Raw genomic sequence first — 19,234 nt, 5'->3', positions numbered from 1 at the left:
GTGGAGCAACACGGTATTGACATGCTCGATTTATGAAGCTCTCTCTCTTGAATAAATCATCCAATTTTTCTTAAATTATAGTCATTTGTTGGTCTGTACATGTACATCACATCTACCGATTTCCATCCCATTCGGATAATTCTTTCGTGGTGCGTCGTTTTTTGTCTTGGAATATACTATCAATAACAAATGTGGACAATAATTACAGAAGCGGAAGTTTGTAAGCGCTCTTCAGATTATGGAAATAAATACCTACAGGGTGTTTCAAAAATGACCGGTATATTTGAAACGGCAATACAAACTAAACGAGCAGCGATAGAAATACACCGTTTGTTGCAATATGCTTGGGACAACAGTACATTTTCAGGCAGACAAACTTTCGAAATTACAGTAGTTACAATTTTCAACAACAGATGGCGCTGCGGTCTGGGAAACTCTATAGTACGATATTTTCCACATATCCACCATGCGTAGCAATAATATGGCGTAGTCTCTGAATGAAATTACGCGAAACCTTTGACAACGTGTCTGGCGGAATGGCTTCACATGCAGATGAGATGTACTGCTTCAGCTGTTCAATTGTTTCTGGATTCTGGCGGTACACCTGGTCTTTCAAGTGTCCCCACAGAAAGAAGTCACAGGGGTTCATGTCTGGCGAATAGGGAGGCCAATCCACGCCGCCTCCTGTATGTTTCGGATAGCCCAAAGCAATCACACGATCATCGAAATATTCATTCAGGAAATTAAAGACGTCGGCCGTGCGATGTGGCCGGGCACCATCTTGCATAAACCACGAGGTGTTCGCAGTGTCGTCTAAGGCAGTTTGTACCGCCACAAATTCACGAAGAATGTCCAGATAGCGTGATGCAGTAATCGTTTCGGATCTGAAAAATGGGCCAATGGTTCCTTTGGAAGAAATGGTGGCCCAGACCAGTACTTTCTGAGGATGCAGGGACGATGGGACTGCATCATGGGGCTTTTCGGTTCCCCATATGCGCCAGTTCTGCTTATTGACGAAGCCGTCCAGGTAAAAATAAGCTTCGTCAGTAAACCAAATGCTGCCCACATGCATATCGCCGTCATCAATCCTGTACACTATATCGTTAGCGAATGTCTCTCGCGCAGCAATGGTAGCGGCGCTGAGGGGTTGCCACGTTTGAATTTTGTATGGATAGAGGTGTAAACTCTGGCGCATGAGACGATACGTGGATGTTGGCGTCATTTGGACCGCAGCTGCAACACGGCGAACGGAAACCCGAGGCCGCTGTTGGATCACCTGCTGCACTAGCTGCGCGTTGCCCTCTGTGGTTGCCGTACGCGGTCGCCCTACCTTTCCAGCACGTTCATCCGTCACGTTCCCAGTCCATTGAAATTTTTCAAACAGATCCTTTATTGTATCGCTTTTCGGTCCTTTGGTTACATTAAACCTCCGTTGAAAACTTCGTCTTGTTGCAACAATACTGTGTTCTAGGCGGTGGAATTCCAACACCAGAAAAATCCTCTGTTCTAAGGAATAAACCATGTTGTCTACAGCACACTTGCACGTTGTGAACAGCACACCCTTACAGCAGAAAGACGACGTACAGAATGGCGCACCCACAGACTGCGTTGTCTTCTATATCTTTCACATCACTTGCAGCGCCATCTGTTGTTGAAAATTGTAACTACTGTAATTTCGAAAGTTTGTCCGCCTGAAAATGTACTGTTGTCCCAAGCATATTGCAACAAACGGTGTATTTCTATCGCTGCTCGTTTAGGTTTTATTGCCGTTTCAAATATACCGGCCATTTTTGAAACACCCTGTATGAGGCTGAGGTTTTACATCCGATTTCCTCGGTGTACTTACAGCCGCGTGAATGACTTAGCACGGAAAGGGAGGTTTGCCCAACGTGTCGTAGCTGTTTATTGTAACCGCAGTGTGATTAAAAGCCGCGGAGGATTAGCCGAGCGGTCTCGGGCGCTGCAGTCATGGACTGTGCGGCTGGTCCCGGCGGCGGTTCGAGTCCTACCTCGGGCATGGGTGTGTGTGTTTGTCCATAGGATAATTTAGGTTAAGTAGTGTGTAAGCTTAGGGACTGCTGACCTTAGCAGTTAAGTCCCATAAGATTTCACATACATTTTGTGATTAGAATTATTTTGCACTTGATATTTAAGCGCATGTGTTGCGTGGTATCTAAGTGGGCCCGTCATACACTGCAGTCTAGACTCGAGCGCTGCCCAGTTGACATTTACCCATGTACTGTGTTGCAGTTGTCGGTGCGCCGCGACGAGTGGCGAAACAACGCGACCCCTTTCGTCGGCTGTCAGACGTAATGTAACTTTAACCGTACTATAAAGATGACGCTGTCTCACATTATACTAATAGATTCCACTTTACAAGATGCAATGAGATTCCATACAATCGAATTGGTGTCAAATATGGACTCAAAAAAGTAGTTCACAAGGCACATTAATTAAAATTATTTTACACTTAAATTTACTTTGTAATTATAGAAAACAAAGATCGAGATTAAACATCACACCTGGATTTTCGTTACATAGCCTATCACATATGAAGGGTGCACGAAAAAAAAGGGGCCCCTAGCCTTTTTATATTTTCCTCTTGTAACAGGGCTGTATCACCGTGGGAAGTAAGGGCACTATTTTCTGCTGAGTTCTGTCCACTACTGATCGTTACCTCACCACCCAATTTAAATTCAGCCTTTCACCGTTTATCGTCGTTTTATGTGGTTTTATTTAACTTAATATTTATTCACCAACCACGAAACGCACTTTTGCAATTTTTTAAACGTACCTAAAACAGTGTTCAGGTGTATGCGAACTGTTACGTTCCTTTATTCTTGTATTTTTTGTTCCTTTCGTTAACTGTTCACCTAAAATATCTTATCCGAAACTTGAAGTACGAATGCCATATTTACCCATTACATAATTGTTACTCAAAACCTGTTATCGTTTCTACGAAAAACTAAATAGCTTGCAAGGTGTCTTTTACGATTTTTCGTAAGACAGGAGAGATCTTAACTTTACTGATGTCCTTTCACTGATAGGATCTGAGTTGGAATTCTTATCATAAAAGCGCGTTAACCTCTAAGGCGTTACCACAACTACATCTACATACGTACCGCGCAAGCCACTGTATGGTGTATGGCGGAGAGTACCTTGTACACCGCTAATCATTTTCCTTCAGCCGGCTGGAGTGGCCGAGCGGTTCTAGGCACTTCAGTCTGTAACCGCGCGACCCCTACGGTCGCAGGTTCGAATCCTGCGTCGGACATGGATGTGTGTGATGTCCTTAGGTTAGTTAGGTTTAAGTAGTTCTAAGTTTTAGGGGACTGATGACCTCAGATGTTAAGTCCCACAGTGCTCAGAACCATTTGAACCATTTCTTATTTCCCTTCATGTTCCACTCGTAAACAGAGTCAGGCAAAAATGAGTCTGCATGCCTCCTTACGAACCCTAATTTCTCTTTGTCTTCATGGTTCGTAGGCGAAATGTATGTTGGCGGCAGTAGAATCGTTCTACAGTCAACTACTAGTGCCGGTTCTCTAAATTTTCTGAATAGTGTCTCGTTAGAAGAACGTCGTCTTTCCTTCAGGGATGCTCATTTAAGTTCACGAAAAATCTCAGTTATATTCTCGCGTTGATCGAACCTACTGTTAACAAGCGTAGCATCTTGCTTCTGAATTGCTTCGATGTTATCCTTCAATCCGACTTGGCGTTTATCCCAAACACTCGAGCAACACACAAAAACGGTTCGCAGTAGAGTTCTGCATACGTGCTCTCCTTAACATATGAGCCACACTTTCCTAAAATTCTTCCAATAAACCGAAGTCGACCACCTTCCATGCTTATCTGTTCGTTCCATTTCATATCACTTTGAAACGTTACGCCGAGATACAGCGTGGCGCCCGAAACGTGTCACCATTTGTTTCGTACATAATTTGTGAGTCGCACCAATATCCCGTTCAGCATCTCAACAGCAGTAGCAGTAAAGCTTGCAGAAACAAATGAGTAAAGAAATGACGCGTAATTGACGGTACTGTCGCTACGAGACTAGTGTTGGTCACTACGAGACTTGGCCGACAGTGGACAACTAACAACGCAGCAGCGATCGGCAGCTGTTTTACTTTTTCATCAAACGAAAAAAAGTCCTGTTGCGACTCAGAGGCGGTTTCGACAGCAGTTTAACACGCCATGGGCCTTTTGCAACAGAACCATTCACAGGCTGTATGATCATTTTGTAGGGGGAGGATCAATACTGGAAGAGAAGCGGGTCTTCCGAAGTCTGTTCGCCGGAAGAATGTTGAAGCGGTCCGAGTTGCGCTACAGAGAAGCCCCGACAAACCGTACAGAAAGGCAGCAGTGCAACTGGGCATATCCAGACGCTCCGCACAACGGATTCTTGAAAGTGACCTCCCGAATAACCTCTGATTAGAAGCTCAGTGCAGAACACAAGCGACAGGGACTACTGTTTGCCCGCTGGGTGGAGGATTGTGAACAAACACTCAACAATGTTTGATTTTTCAGTCAAGACATTTTCATTCTGACTGTGTAGTTCACAAACAAAATTTCCGCGTAAGTGCTTCATGCTCCGAGGATTATGGTGTGGATGACAATTTCCAGTCACGGACTTATTGGACCTTTTTTCTTTGAAGAAACTGAGAAACTGTGAACAGTGAACGTTATTTGAGCATGCTCCGCAATAACTTTGTTCTTCAGCTCCTTGCTATTGCTTTGCCATTAAAATGCTCATTCAAAAAGAAAATGATGACTCATTTCGTTCACCACCATGGAACACTACTGATGCTGTATTCAAAATATTACGGGATTGTTTTCTCAACTCGTCTGCATTAACTTACACTTTTCTACGTTAACAGGAAGCTGCCACTCGTTACCCAACTATAAACATTGTCTGACTCATTTTGAATCCGCGCACAGTCAATCAACGACGATAGTTTCCCGGGTGTCACAGCATCATCAGCAAACAGCCGTAGATTGCTGCTCACACTGTCCTTCAGATGGCCTAGGAGAAGAGCGCGAAGAAAACGTCAAGAATGGGGGCACGCCGTATGCCCGTGCTGCCTCCCCATCAGCTTTGTCGTCAATCGCGAACTATTTCTCCGTACTCCTGAGCGTTCTTTGCGTTGATGTGTATTTGTACTCGTCCATGTTGTGATTATCTTTAATAGTAGGTATAATTAATGTCTGTTATACTGTCAATAATAGTTACTACCAGGACGAGAAGAGAAGAAAATAGAAGTTTCCAAGAAAAATACAAATTAGAATTTTGTTTTATGAGTGGAGACAAAGAAGATACAACTTAATGTGCCGTAAATATATTTCGCCACTATAAAAATAAGCATGGCTCATTTACAGTAGTTTTTCCATTAGAGTCAAGTGAAAGACAGGAAAAAATTGCTCATCTGAGTCGCAGTTGAGCAAAATGAGGCTGTCACGAAAGCATCGTACGAAGCATGTAATATTGCAGGGCAAAATATGAAACCTTTCACTGAAGCTGAATTAGTAAAGTAACGCATGATGACTGTTTCTCAAACTTCGCGTCAATGTTTCTCAGACAGCAAAGAATATTCGCTGAAATAAATAAGCTTACGCTTTTAGGATGTGTAAGGGGGAGTCAAATGGAAACGATAAACGATACATATGAGAACGAAGCAAGTAAACTGTTTATTATTTCATAAGCAATCGCCATAACTGTTAACATATTTATCCCCCTGTGAGACAAGACGGTCAGTGCCTTGATGGAAAAATATTGTTAAAAAATGGAAACAAACCATGATTGTACCCAGGCGTGCATTTCTTTTTCGAAAGTAAATCGGTGGCCACGAATGTCTTTCTTCAGGGCACCAAATATGCGGAAGGTGTGTAAGGGTTCCCAGCGAAACTTCTGCAGCCTGGGATCAGCCCCCCCCCCCCCCCCCCCAAGACTGTCTCGCTGGGAAGCCCTTAAATACCCTCAGTTAAGTCCCAATCCCTCCCCACGCGATTTCCACATTTTTGGTGCCCTGAAGAAAGACATTCGTGGTCGTCGATTTGCTTCGGACGAAGACGTGCTCGGCTGGGTTCTTTCAGGGTTCCGTAGGCAACTGCAAACATTTTTCAGTGAATGCATTGACCGTCTTACTTCACAGTGTGAAAATTTTTAACAGTTACGGCGTCTCTTCTGAAAAAATAAACAATTTTTTTCCGCTTTTCCCATCTGTCTCGGGTTCACTTGACCGCCCCTTATACCTGTCGCTGCCACATAAAAGATACTTCAAACTATGTGTTTGAGGGGGTAATTAATACAGTAAAACTATGCAAATACTTTAGTTTTGCCTAAGATTCCAGTACAAATACAGCTTCGATAACCCAATTTTCGTTATATGTGTGTTGCTGTACTAATGACGGAATACAGAAGGAGACTTTTTAGCAATCGTAACTATGAGAGGCCACAACACAAAAACTTGTGATTTCATGGATGCAATTAAATATTCTGTAAAAAAATGGCTTACCTAAGAGTAATTTAAAATCATTGTGTACAGAAGGCTGCCCATCAATGACGGACATAAACAAACAGTACAATTACATTAATTAAGAGGAAACGTGATTTACCAGAATTACTCTGCATTCACTACTTATTGCGTCAAGAAAGCTCGGCATGTAAAATTTAAAATAACGAAGGATCTGATGAAAACCATCATGAGTGATAAATTTCATTCCTGCACGTGAGCTTCAGCAGCGAAAATGTAAATAATTAGTGGCAGAATGACAGTCTTTTTACTGTGATGTCATAAATGCTGCTGTCGGATGGCTAATCAAAAGAAAACGGTTTGTCACCTTGTAACCTAAAATTATTTTATTCTTACAAGGAAACGACAAATATGGAGAACTTGATAATGACGAATTGTAGGAGCTTACAGTTTTTGGTCCGACATTACACAAAAATTCAATAAATTTAATTTGGAATTGCAGGGATCAAACAATATAATTAGGCAAATGACTAATATGACATTAGCATCTGAAACCAAAATGCAATTATATAAAAATGAACTTCAAGAAAAAGATTTATCTAACTTTCCAGCTATTTCTGTGCCCCGATCTGACTCAACCTATCACCAAAAATAACGAGACATGGCACCCTCTTTGAAAGAATATTTGGAAGAAATAACAAGCAGGTTTGCAAACATTAGAAATAATCGAGGCTGTTCCATTCTCATGGAGAACACTTGGCACTTTGAACAAGATGATCCCAAGCTAATCTGCCAATTTGGGTTTCATAAGACTGACTTCATAAACGAAATAATCGAACTTTAACACGACACACAGATTAAACCTCAAATTATAGAACATCTTGAAAAGCAGGAGTATACTGGATTTTAGATATGCATGCCTAGAAACTATAATAATTACGAGACTATACACTGACTATTTTTTAGCACTATTCCCTTCAGCTTACCTTTGTGAAGCTTCGTTTTCAAGTATGAACAGCTTGAAAAATAATTCTCGTAGTCGGTTGCCCAGTCGTTTAAAAGACTCAATGAGAACTGCATGCAGTCCAAACGATACAAATATAGACAAGGTAGTCAAAAAATACCTCACAAGCCACATTAATTGACACTTTTATTTTTGTACTTAAGTTTGCTTTACAATTAAAATGAATAAAAATCCCGGTTCCAGAAGAAATATGCAACTTTTTTTAAATAGCCCTTGGCACATGACATGTATTGGAAATGAGGCCCATAGACTTTTTGATATTATGAAAGTTTGATATTAGAGGCACTGGAATAAATTTATGTAACCTTTTGAATAAGGTAAAATGATTTTTAACGATACAACCGCCTGATCTTGCAAAAAAATCTCTGAAATCAACTACACAGACAAAACACACTGATCCGTGACTCGATTTTGATAGTGACTCGGAATGATCAAAATACTAATGAGTCCCTTCCACTTCTGCACCCTCCATATGAACCTGTCAAGCGACATGGACATTATACACTACTGGCCATTAAAATTGCTACACCACGAACATGACGTGCTACAGACGCGAAATTTAACCGACAGGAAGAAGATGCTGTGATATGCAAATGATTAGCTTTTCAGAGCATTCACATAAGGCTGCCGCCGGTGGCGACACCTACAACGTGCTGACATGAGGAAAATTTCCAACCGATTTCTCATACACAAACAGCAGTTGACCGGCGTTGCCTGGTGAAACGTTGTTGTGATGCCTCGCGTAAGGAGGAGAAATGCGTACCATCGCGTTTGCGACTTTGATAAAGGTCGGACTGTAGCGTATTGCGATTGCGGTTTATCGTATCGCGACATTGCTGCTCGCGTTCTTCGAGATCCAATGACTGTGAGCAGAATATGGAATCGGTGGGTTCAGGAGGGTAATACGAAACGCCGTACTGGATCGCAACGGCCTCGTATCACTAGCAGTCGAGATGACAGTCATCTTATCCGCATGGCTGTAACGGATCGTGCAGCCACGTCTCGATCCCTGAGTCAACAGATGGGGATGTTTGCAAGACAACCATGTGCACGAACAGTTCGACGACGTTTGCAGCAGCATGGACCATCAGCTCGGAGACCATGGCTGCGGTTACCCTTGACGCTGTATCACAGACAGGAGCGCCTGCGATGGTGTACTTAACGACGAAACTGGGTGCACGAATGGCAAAACGTCATTTTTTTCGGATGAATACAGGTTCTGTTTACAGCATCATGATGGTCGCATCCGTATTTGGTGACATCGCGGTGAACGCACATTGGAAGCGTGTATTCCTCATCGCCATACTGGCGTATCAATCGACGTGATGGTATGGGGTGCCATTTGTTACACGTCTCGGTCACCTCTCGTTCGCATTGACGGCACTTTGAACAGTGGACGTTACATTTCAGATGTGTTGTGTCTCTACCCTTCATTAGATTCCTGCGAAACCCTACATTTCAGCAGGATAATGCACGACCGCATGTTGCAGGTCCTTTACAGGCTTTTCTGGATACAGAAAATGTTCGACTGCTGTCCTGGCCAGCACATTCTCCAGATCTCTCACCAAATGAAAACGTCTGGTCAATGGTGGCCGAGCAACTGGCTCGTCACAAAACGCCAGTCACTACTCTTGATGCACTGTGGTATCGTGTTGAACCTGCATGGGCAGCTGTACCTGTACACGCCATCCAAGCTCTGTATGATTTAATGACCAGGCGTATCAAGGCCGTTATTACGGCCAGAAGTGGTTGTTCTGGGTACTGATTTCTCAGGATCTATGCACCTAAATTGCGTGAAAATGTAATCACATGTCAGTTCTAGTATAATTTATTTGTCCAATGAATAGCCGTTTATCATCTGCATTTCTTCTTGGTGTAGTAATTTTTACGGCCAGTAGTGTGAGACTACACACGACAGGGGAACTTTATTTTCACAAGGATAAAGTGGACTGGAGTCAATTAGAACTGGAGTCAATTAGACAGTCACACAGTATTATCTCTTTTCGTTGATTAAAAATTGATTTCCGCATTTGTAAAGGTGATGACAGTCATTCTGTGAAATACTGTCTGTAGAGACCATCGACGTTGGCTCATGCTGTCATAACGAATATTCTAGTCAGTGCCAACACTCGACTGCTGTGAACAAAATAAAATCTGTAGTCAAAATGGCGCACGCCAACACTCAAGTTTTGTGAGTACACCCCTTTAAATCTAGCTGTTGTCAGACCGGTGTGCTGATTATCGTCAGCAGCTACGCAATGAATGTAGCGCAACATGTAAACTCAGCCTAAGTCAGTTTTATTTATGTTAAAAAGTTTAAGTTAGCAAGGTCATCTCACAGATGGCGTTGTATGTTGCGTATCCTGTATCGGCTATGGAAGCACCTTCCAGATGTAGCGCCATCATTCGAGAAAATACGAGGCTTCTCCAGCAATACGGGACTGGAACCATTTATGTGGTGCCACACGGAAGAATCGGACAGTACCCGTTAGATGGTTCAAATGTCTCTGAGCACTATGGGACTTAACATCTGAGGTCATCAATCCCCTAGAACTTAGAACTACACTCCTGGAAATTGAAATAAGAACACCGTGAATTCATTGTCCCAGGAAGGGGAAACTTTATTGACACATTCCTGGGGTCAGATACATCACATGATCACACTGACAGAACCACAGGCACATAGACACAGGCAACAGAGCATGCACAATGTCGGCACTAGTACAGTGTATATCCACCTTTCGCAGCAATGCAGGCTGCTATTCTCCCATGGAGACGATCGTAGAGATGCTGGATGTAGTCCTGTGGAACGGCTTGCCATGCCATTTCCACCTGGCGCCTCAGTTGGACCAGCGTTCGTGCTGGACGTGCAGACCGCGTGAGACGACGCTTCATCCAGTCCCAAACATGCTCAATGGGGGACAGATCCGGAGATCTTGCTGGCCAGGATAGTTGACTTACACCTTCTAGAGCACGTTGGGTGGCACGGGATACATGCGGACGTGCATTGTCCTGTTGGAACAGCAAGTTCCCTTGCCGGTCTAGGAACGGTAGAACGATGGGTTCGATGACGGTTTGGATGTACCGTGCACTATTCAGTGTCCCCTCGACGATCACCAGTGGTGTACGGCCAGTGTAGGAGATCGCTCCCCACACCATGATGCCGGGTGTTGGCCCTGTGTGCCTCGGTCGTATGCAGTCCTGATTGTGGCGCTCACCTGCACGGCGCCAAACACGCATACGACCATCATTGGCACCAAGGCAGAAGCGACTCTCATCGCTGAAGACGACACGTCTCCATTCGTCCCTCCATTCACGCCTGTCGCGACACCACTGGAGGCGGGCTGCACGATGTTGGGGCGTGAGCGGAAGACGGCCTAACGGTGTGCGGGACCGTAGCCCAGCTTCATGGAGACGGTTGCGAATGGTCCTCGCCGATACCCCAGGAGCAACAGTGTCCCTAATTTGCTGGGAAGTGGCGGTGCGGTCCCCTACGGCACTGCGTAGGATCCTACGGTCTTGGCGTGCATCCGTGCGTCGCTGCGGTCCGGTCCCAGGTCGACGGGCACGTGCACCTTCCGCCGACCACTGGCGACAACATCGATGTACTGTGGAGACCTCACGCCCCACGTGTTGAGCAATTCGGCGGTACGTACACCCGGCCTCCCGCATGCCCACTATATGCCCTCTCTCAAAGTCCGTCAACTGCACATACGGTTCACGTCTACGCTGTCGCGGCATGCTACCAGTGTTAAAGACAGCGATGGAGCTCAGTATGCCACGGCAAACTGGCTGACACTGACGGCGACGGTGCACAAATGCTGCGCAGCTAGCGCCATTCGACGGCCAACACCGCGGTTCCTGGTGTGTCCGCTGTGCCGTGCGTGTGATCATTGCTTGTACAGCCCTCTCGCGGTGTCCGGAGCAAGTATGGTGGGTCTGACACACCGGTGTCAATGTGTTCTTTTTTCCATTTCCAGGAGTGTACTTAAACCTAACCAACCTAAGGGCATCACACACGCCCATGCCCGAGGCAGGATTCGAACCTGCCACCGTAGCGGTCGCGCGGTTCCAGACTGAAGCGCCTAGAACCGCTCTGCCGGGAGTTCCCATTAGAATAGCGATCTGATAAGACGATTCTTTCTAAACATAATACGAACAACGACTGCAAGTTAGTAATGTTTGAAGTGTTTACGGCGGGTACAGGGGGAGTGAAGTGTATAGTGACGCGTACTTCGATCTCCAAAGTCTTATTGTCAACTGTTTACCGTCTAATAAATTTATCATAGCCTACAAAAATGCCTAAGGATGGAAAGAGAAAGTGTCACTTTTCGGACGATTACACAAATGAGTGACCTCTTGTCGAGAAAGGACGTACGCATGAGAAAGCGTTGTGTGAGATTTGTAGCTGTTTCATCTGTTCTTGGTTCAAATGGCTCTGAGCACTATGGGACTCAACTTCTGAAGTCATTAGTCCCCTAGAACTTAGAATTAGTTAAACCTAACTAACCTAAGGACATCACACACATCCATGCCCGAGGCAGGATTCGAACCTGCGACCGTAGTGGTTTCGCGGTTCCAGACTGCAGCGCCTAGAACCGCGCGGCCACTTCGGCCGGCTCATCTGTTCTCAGTAACTTACGGAGGTAAGGCAGATGTGAGGCATCAGATTTCTACGAAGAATCATACAAATAGATTCACGGTAGCATCGACATCAAAGCCTATTTCTGGATCCATGATTAAAGAAGATACCCAGGAAAAATACACTCCTGGAAATGGAAAAAAGAACACATTGACACCGGTGTGTCAGACCCACCATACTTGCTCCGGACACTGCGAGAGGGCTGTACAAGCAATGATCACACGAACGGCACAGCGGACACACCAGGAACCGCGGTGTTGGCCGTCGAATGGCGCTAGCTGCGCAGCATTTGTGCACCGCCGCCGTCAGTGTCAGCCAGTTTGCCGTGGCATACGGAGCTCCATCGCAGTCTTTAACACTGGTAGCATGCCGCGACAGCGTGGACGTGAACCGTATGTGCAGTTGACGGACTTTGAGCGAGGGCGTATAGTGGGCATGCGGGAGGCCGGGTGGACGTACCGCCGAATTGCTCAACACGTGGGGCGTGAGGTCTCCACAGTACATCGATGTTGTCGCCAGTGGTCGGCGGAAGGTGCACGTGCCCGTCGACCTGGGACCGAACCGCAGCAACGCACGGATGCACGCCAAGACCGTAGGATCCTACGCAGTGCCGTAGGGGACCGCACCGCCACTTCCCAGCAAATTAGGGACACTGTTGCTCCTGGGGTATCGGCGAGGACCATTCGCAACTGTCTCCATGAAGCTGGGCTACGGTCCCGCACACCGTTAGGCCGTCTTCCGCTCACGCCCCAACATCGTGCAGCCCGCCTCCAGTGGTGTCGCGACAGGCGTGAATGGAGGTACGAATGGAGACGTGTCGTCTTCAGCGATGAGAGTCGCTTCTGCCTTGGTGCCAATGATGGTCGTATGCGTGTTTGGCGCCGTGCAGGTGAGCGCCACAATCAGGGCTGCATACGACCGAGGCACACAGGGCCAACACCCGGCATCATGGTGTGGGGAGCGATCTCCTACACTGGCCGTACACCACTGGTGATCGTCGAGGGGACACTGAATAGTGCACGGTACATCCAAACTGTCATCGAACCCATCGTTCTACCATTCCTAGACCGGCAAGGGAACTTGCTGTTACAACAGGACAATGCACGTCCGCATGTATCCCGTGCCACCCAACGTGCTCTAGAAGGTGTAAGTCAACTACCCTGGCCAGCAAGATCTCCGGATCTGTCCCCCATTGAGCATGTTTGGGACTGGATGAAGCGTCGTCTCACGCGGTCTGCACGTCCAGCACGAACGCTGGTCCAACTGAGGCGCCAGGTGGAAATGGCATGGCAAGCCGTACCACAGGACTACATCCAGCATCTCTACGATAGTCTCCATGGGAGAATAGCAGCCTGCATTGCTGCGAAAGGTGGATATACACTGTACTAGTGCCGACATTGTGCATGCTCTGTTGCCTGTGTCTATGTGCCTGTGGTTCTGTCAGTGTGATCATGTGATGTATCTGACCCCAGGAATGTGTCAATAAAGTTTTCCCTTCCTGGGACAATGAATTCACGGTGTTCTTATTTCAATTTCCAGGAGTGTAGCTCGTTGCTGCTGCAGAACTAACAACAGCTTCTAAAGTTGTTGGGAAACAGTTCTCTTGACTGTACCGTAAAACTAAATGCTGCAATGTATACTGACTCCGAAGTCGCTGAAAAGCAGTCTGCAGCCAGGACCAAAGCTACAGCGATTGATAAAAATATTCCCGCACCAAACGTGTGTCCGAATGCATAAAACAATTGCAAGACGTTTTATTTTACGGCGTAGCCACCGACACATCGAACCCCAAGGCTGAAACCATGTTTCCTTTAATTGTTCAATACCTTACTGAAACCGACAGAATCCAACAGACGCTGTTGAAGTTTGATCGCTGAATAACGAAACATCTTAGTCAGTTGCAAAGCTTTCTCTAGACACCTTAAGACAAATGCAAATTCCAGTAGCTAAAGTAATCGCTTTTTGTGGAGACAGTATGAATACCAACTTCGGAGTGCTGCATCGACGCGGCCAGCGAATGTGTTTCACCAAATAAAAGAAGCAAAAAAATGTGTGTGAAATCTTATGGGACTTAACTGCTAAGGTCATCAGTTCCTAAGCTTACACACTACTTAACCTAAATTATCCTAAGGACAAACAGACACACACCCATGCCCGAGGGAGGACTCGAACCTCCGCCGGGACCAGCCGCTCAGCCCATGACTGCAGCGCCCTAGACCGCTCGGCTAATCCCTCGCGGCAAATAAAAGAAGCACTAGAAAGCAATGTAGAAGAAGTTGGATGCCCTGCCTATTTTCTCCACAACACTAATCAAGCGCTGCTGGAGTCTTAAGTGTCTGCATTGAAATCATCGTGCCGGCCGGCGCTGCAGTCTGGAACCGCTCGACCGCGACGGTCACAGGTTCGAATCCTGCCTCAGGTATGGATGTGTGTGATGTCCTTAGGTTAGTTAGGTTTAACTAGTTCTAAGTTCTAGGGGACTGATGACCTCAGAATTTAAGTCCCATAGTGCTCAGAGCCATTTTTTGAAATCATCGTCATCAAAATATTTAAGTATTTTTCAATATAGACGGTAAAGGGCAGAGAAGCTGAAGGAATTCTGGTTATACGTTGATATCAGTCATCAGACTCTCCTATTTCGCTGAAAAAGAAGATGGCTGTCGTTAATGCCCCGCAGTTCAGAAAATCCTTAAGCTTTGGATTCCATTAAAATAAGTTTTTGACGCGGAAGACAGGAAGCCTAAAATAATTTCAGATTTTTTTCAGTGGTTCAGTCAGTGAAATTTACTTCATGTTCCTGCAGTCAATCTTGGCTTCGTTTGAAAAAATATATAAAAAAGTGTAGGGAAGAATAAAGTTTCGATAATTGAAATAACTGTTTGAAAAAATATATAGAGAAGAATAAAGTCTCGATAACTGAAATGAAAAATATAGTAATCAACACTCAAAAATTAACGAATGAGAGCCCTAACCAAGGATTAATTTATTTGATTTTAAAATTTGAGGAAGAGACAATGGCTTTCTATACCACAGCATTTGATTACTTAGAAATTGGCTATTTATTTTAATAAATATCAAGTATTTGATTGGATGACGCTATCTGAAACTCCAGATTGGATGATGATTAAAAAACTATAATATATCTGTCTAAAAATGGTGTGAATATTTCAGGTGACAGTTATTTTCAAGAATATATGTATCTGAAAAGCTTTTTAGAAACCAAGCATGACTCGGAGGAATGGAAGTCTAAACACTCCGTCGCAGAAAGGAAGATTTACTTTCTTAAGGAAACCGAAAATCCTGAACGCAAATACCATCTCCTAAAATTATGCGAGTATTTGTTTTCTATTCCCGCACACAACGCCACTGTGGAAATAGTATTTTCGCTGGCGTCGGCCCAATGGACTGGTGAAAGAAATCGACTGCTGCAACGGACTGTGAAACGAAATCTTACAGTGCCAGATTAACTAATGACTTGCACGGAGTTTCATAAATAAGCAAAAGGGAAAAAAGGCTTGCTGAAACACATGAGAGCTTCAGAAAAATGTGGTGCATCAACCACTTCTGCTGCAAAAAATTACATGTAATTGTGTTCTAAATAAAAGGCACTTACAATAAATAAAATTTTTAGTTCGTTTCTACACCCCCATCTGAGAGTGTCAGCCCTGCTAAGGGGCGTAGCTGGGTACTTTGCGTGGTGAGGGGGTGATAGGGGAAATGCTTTCCTGTTTGTCTTAGATTGCTCACAACTCATGTGTGCATACAGGATTTCCGGTTTCTTTAAGAAAATAAATCCACCCTCTTCCACGGAGTGTTTAGACTTCCATTCTTCCGAGTCACGCTTAGTTCCTAACAACCTCTTCAGATGCATATACGGAAGCAACACAGATTTGTGAAGACACATGTGCAGATGGTCGTCTACGAACGCAGTACATATTTGTAGCAGGAAATATGAACTTAAATTAAGGCTATTGTAATACGGCGCAATGAGTACAAGAGAAAAGGTATTCAAAATATTTAGTAAACAAATGTGATCGTGTCTCATATGACATAATGCATTTAATTGTAAGTGCAAGTTATTAATCATTTGCGCACACAGACATCATCTGGTTTCTACAGTCACGCAATTACAGTGTCACAACTTTCAGGCCACTGCGGGTGGCCGCAATTGGAAACAGATAACTACTGATACAAAGTGCACCGAACGGTGCCGACTCTTAATGATCAGTAAATGAGTAAATGTCAACTGGCGAGCAAGTTATCGCACCCTTTCTACAAGCTAGTCTTTTGGGGGCTCATAATATAAGAATTTACATGGGTTACCAATCGGTATGTATGTGGCCCAAATTGCTGCCTCACAGTGTCAGTACTGGCTTTCGAGCAATGATCACTGCAGTATATACTGTAAGTTTACAGTATGTGTGTACATATATACAGTGTGGTCAGAAAATGTCTGAAACGCTTGTAGGGATGTTGCAGGGCAGGTTGTACTGAGATATGAATGTTACGAAAAACATTCGATACGTTGCGCCGTTTCCGGGTAATTTAGCATGAAGTTAGCCAATCAGATCGTCGCGCGCGTAAATTCAAGGTTCAGTTAACGAGACAAAGCACTCACTCGTTGGGCAACACTGCCCCTGGCAGGCCGCTTGAATGTGAGCGCGCGACGCCCCTATTGGCTAAATTCTATGCTAAATAACTCGGAAACGGGGCAACGTAGCGAATTTTTTTCTTAGCGTTTATGTCTCAGTACAACCTGCCCTGTAACATCCCTACAAGCATTTCACACATTTTCTGACCAGCCTACATATATATATATATATATATATATATATATATATATATATATATATATATGGTGAGTCACCTAACGTTACCGCTGGATATATTTCGTAAACCACATCAAATACTGACGAACCGATTCCACAGACCGAACGTGAGGAGAGGGGCTAGTGTAATTGTTTAATACAAACCATACAAAAATGCACGGAATTATGTTTTTTAACACAAACACGTTTTTTAAAATGGAATCACGTTAGTTTTGTTAGCACATCTGAACATATAAACAAATACGTAATCAGTGCCGTTTGTTGCATTGTAAAATGTTAATTACATCTGGAGATATTGTAACCTAAAGTTGGTTTGTTGTAGGTATTATTCGAGCAGAGTGTAAGTTCAGCATCAGAGCACAGTGCAAGGAGCAGTAATTAAACGGAAAAGTATGGTTGCAATAGAAGAATTAGCTGAACAACAGACATATATTCAAGTTATTGTAAATAGTCTCCTGCTCAAGGGCAAGTTGCAGGCACAGTACAATGCATTCCATATGCGTGAAAGTTACAGAATTCATATTGTATCTTGCAGTGGGTGACTTCTGTTTGCATGTCGTACTATTCTCTGAGGCATTGTTTGAATAATGTTATTTTTCATGCTTGCAGAATTCTTACTTAATGCCCCACTGTACAGCTACACGTTTCGTACACGGAAGAAGACGGTCAGAAACAGGCTCACGAATGCATTGCTTAGGAGTACTTAGTTATTCACATGTTGCATGTATCACAGTTGCAATTCTAGCTATCATGTGGACAAATAAGTTCCACAGTTGTATACACTTTCTTAAAGAAAAACACAGCAACGTCATGACCATGTCCATGGTTGTCTCAAGCAACTTCTTTTTCCTTCCAGATAATGGTTTTTGCTTAACTATGTTCAACATCTCTCTCTTTCTCTTTCAAACACACACACACACACACACACACACACACACACACACACACACACACACACAGAGAGAGAGAGAGAGAGAGAGAGAGAGAGAGAGTTAAGTATTAAATTAATGTGAAGTGCCTGCAGTTTGCAGAGTCCTTTATTTAAACATCAATAAAATAAAGCCACAAGGTTCGAACACTTTTTTGAGGAGGGGAAAGGTCATTGAACTCAATAATTTCTTTTCTGGAGATGAATGAAATGCAATAATATAGTGAAGAACAATGTAGTGATTAAAATACACACTCCAATGACAAGCGTGCTGCATTTAATGAGAGTACCTGCAGAGATTTTGGAATTGGTGCGTTGTCCTTGAGCCAGGAGAACCTTATGGGCAGATCACCTGAAGACACGGCACAGCTGACCTGGGCTCTTGCCCCTTCCTGCAGATCGGTTGGGAAGATGAATGGCGCAACCACAGGCGGACCTGCAAGAAGAAGGCATTAGACAAATAAAGGCAGCTGGCACCACTTACGAGTGCTGTCCAAGGTTACATATGAACCGTTTGTCTAAGCTTTTTCCCTTGGGACATATTCCGCTAAGATGTCCTTGTAGTTCTACCATTTGGATTTTCAAGGTGAAGATGTTAGGTCCAACAACAGTTAAAGTAATCTAAAGTCTCTGATAACTTGATAAGCCTAACTTGCAAAGTGGATGATGATGACTATGATGGTGAATTTGGGTAATGTGCTTAATTCATTAAACAAAAAACTGCAGGCAACTGGTATATTTTGTGATCTGTGAAAGGCATTTGACTGTGTAAATCACAATATCCTTCTAAGTAAATTAAAATATTATAGTGTAACAGGAAATGCTGCAAAATGGTTCAAATCTTATATCTCTGGCAGGAAACAAAGGGTGTTATTAGGAAAGAGACATGTATCAAGCTATCAGGCATCATCCAACTGGGAACTAATTACATATGGGGTCCCACAAGGTTCCATTTTAGGGCCCTTACTTTTTCTTGTGTATATCAATGACCTTTCATCAGTAACATTACCAGAAGCCAAGTTCGTTTTGTTTGCCGATGATACAAACATTGCAGTAAATAGAAAATCAAGTGTAGTCTTAGAAAGGTGAGTTAATAAAATATTTGTGGACGTTAATCACTGGTTCCTAGCCGATTCTCTGTCACTAAACTTTGAAAAAACACACTACATGCAGTTCAGAACTTGTAAGGGGTGTCCCACGAGTATATGCCTAACATACGATGACAAGCAGCTAGAAGAAGTGGACAGTGTTAAATTCTTGGGATTACAGCTTGATAATAAATTCAACTGGAAGGAGCACACCACAGAACTGCTGAAGCGCCTTAACAAATCTCCATTTGCA

General features: G+C 44.1%; 1 protein-coding gene across 1 annotated transcript in view; it reads right to left on the bottom strand.

Moving 5' to 3' along the window:
* LOC124598405 (Down syndrome cell adhesion molecule-like protein Dscam2) overlaps positions 1–19,234 on the bottom strand; it is a 701,156-nt gene that overhangs the window by 258,877 nt on the left and 423,045 nt on the right. Inside the window, exon 12 of the mRNA XM_047135998.1 lies at positions 18,184–18,329. Coding sequence (XP_046991954.1) covers positions 18,184–18,329 — 146 coding nt within the window. The remainder of the gene's footprint in view (positions 1–18,183; positions 18,330–19,234) is intronic.

Source organism: Schistocerca americana, chromosome 1, assembly GCF_021461395.2.
Source record: "Schistocerca americana isolate TAMUIC-IGC-003095 chromosome 1, iqSchAmer2.1, whole genome shotgun sequence".
Classification (NCBI taxonomy): Eukaryota; Metazoa; Arthropoda; class Insecta; order Orthoptera; family Acrididae; genus Schistocerca; species Schistocerca americana.
The sequence above is the reverse complement of the archived record's forward strand: the minus strand, read 5'-3'. Positions and strand labels throughout refer to the sequence as shown.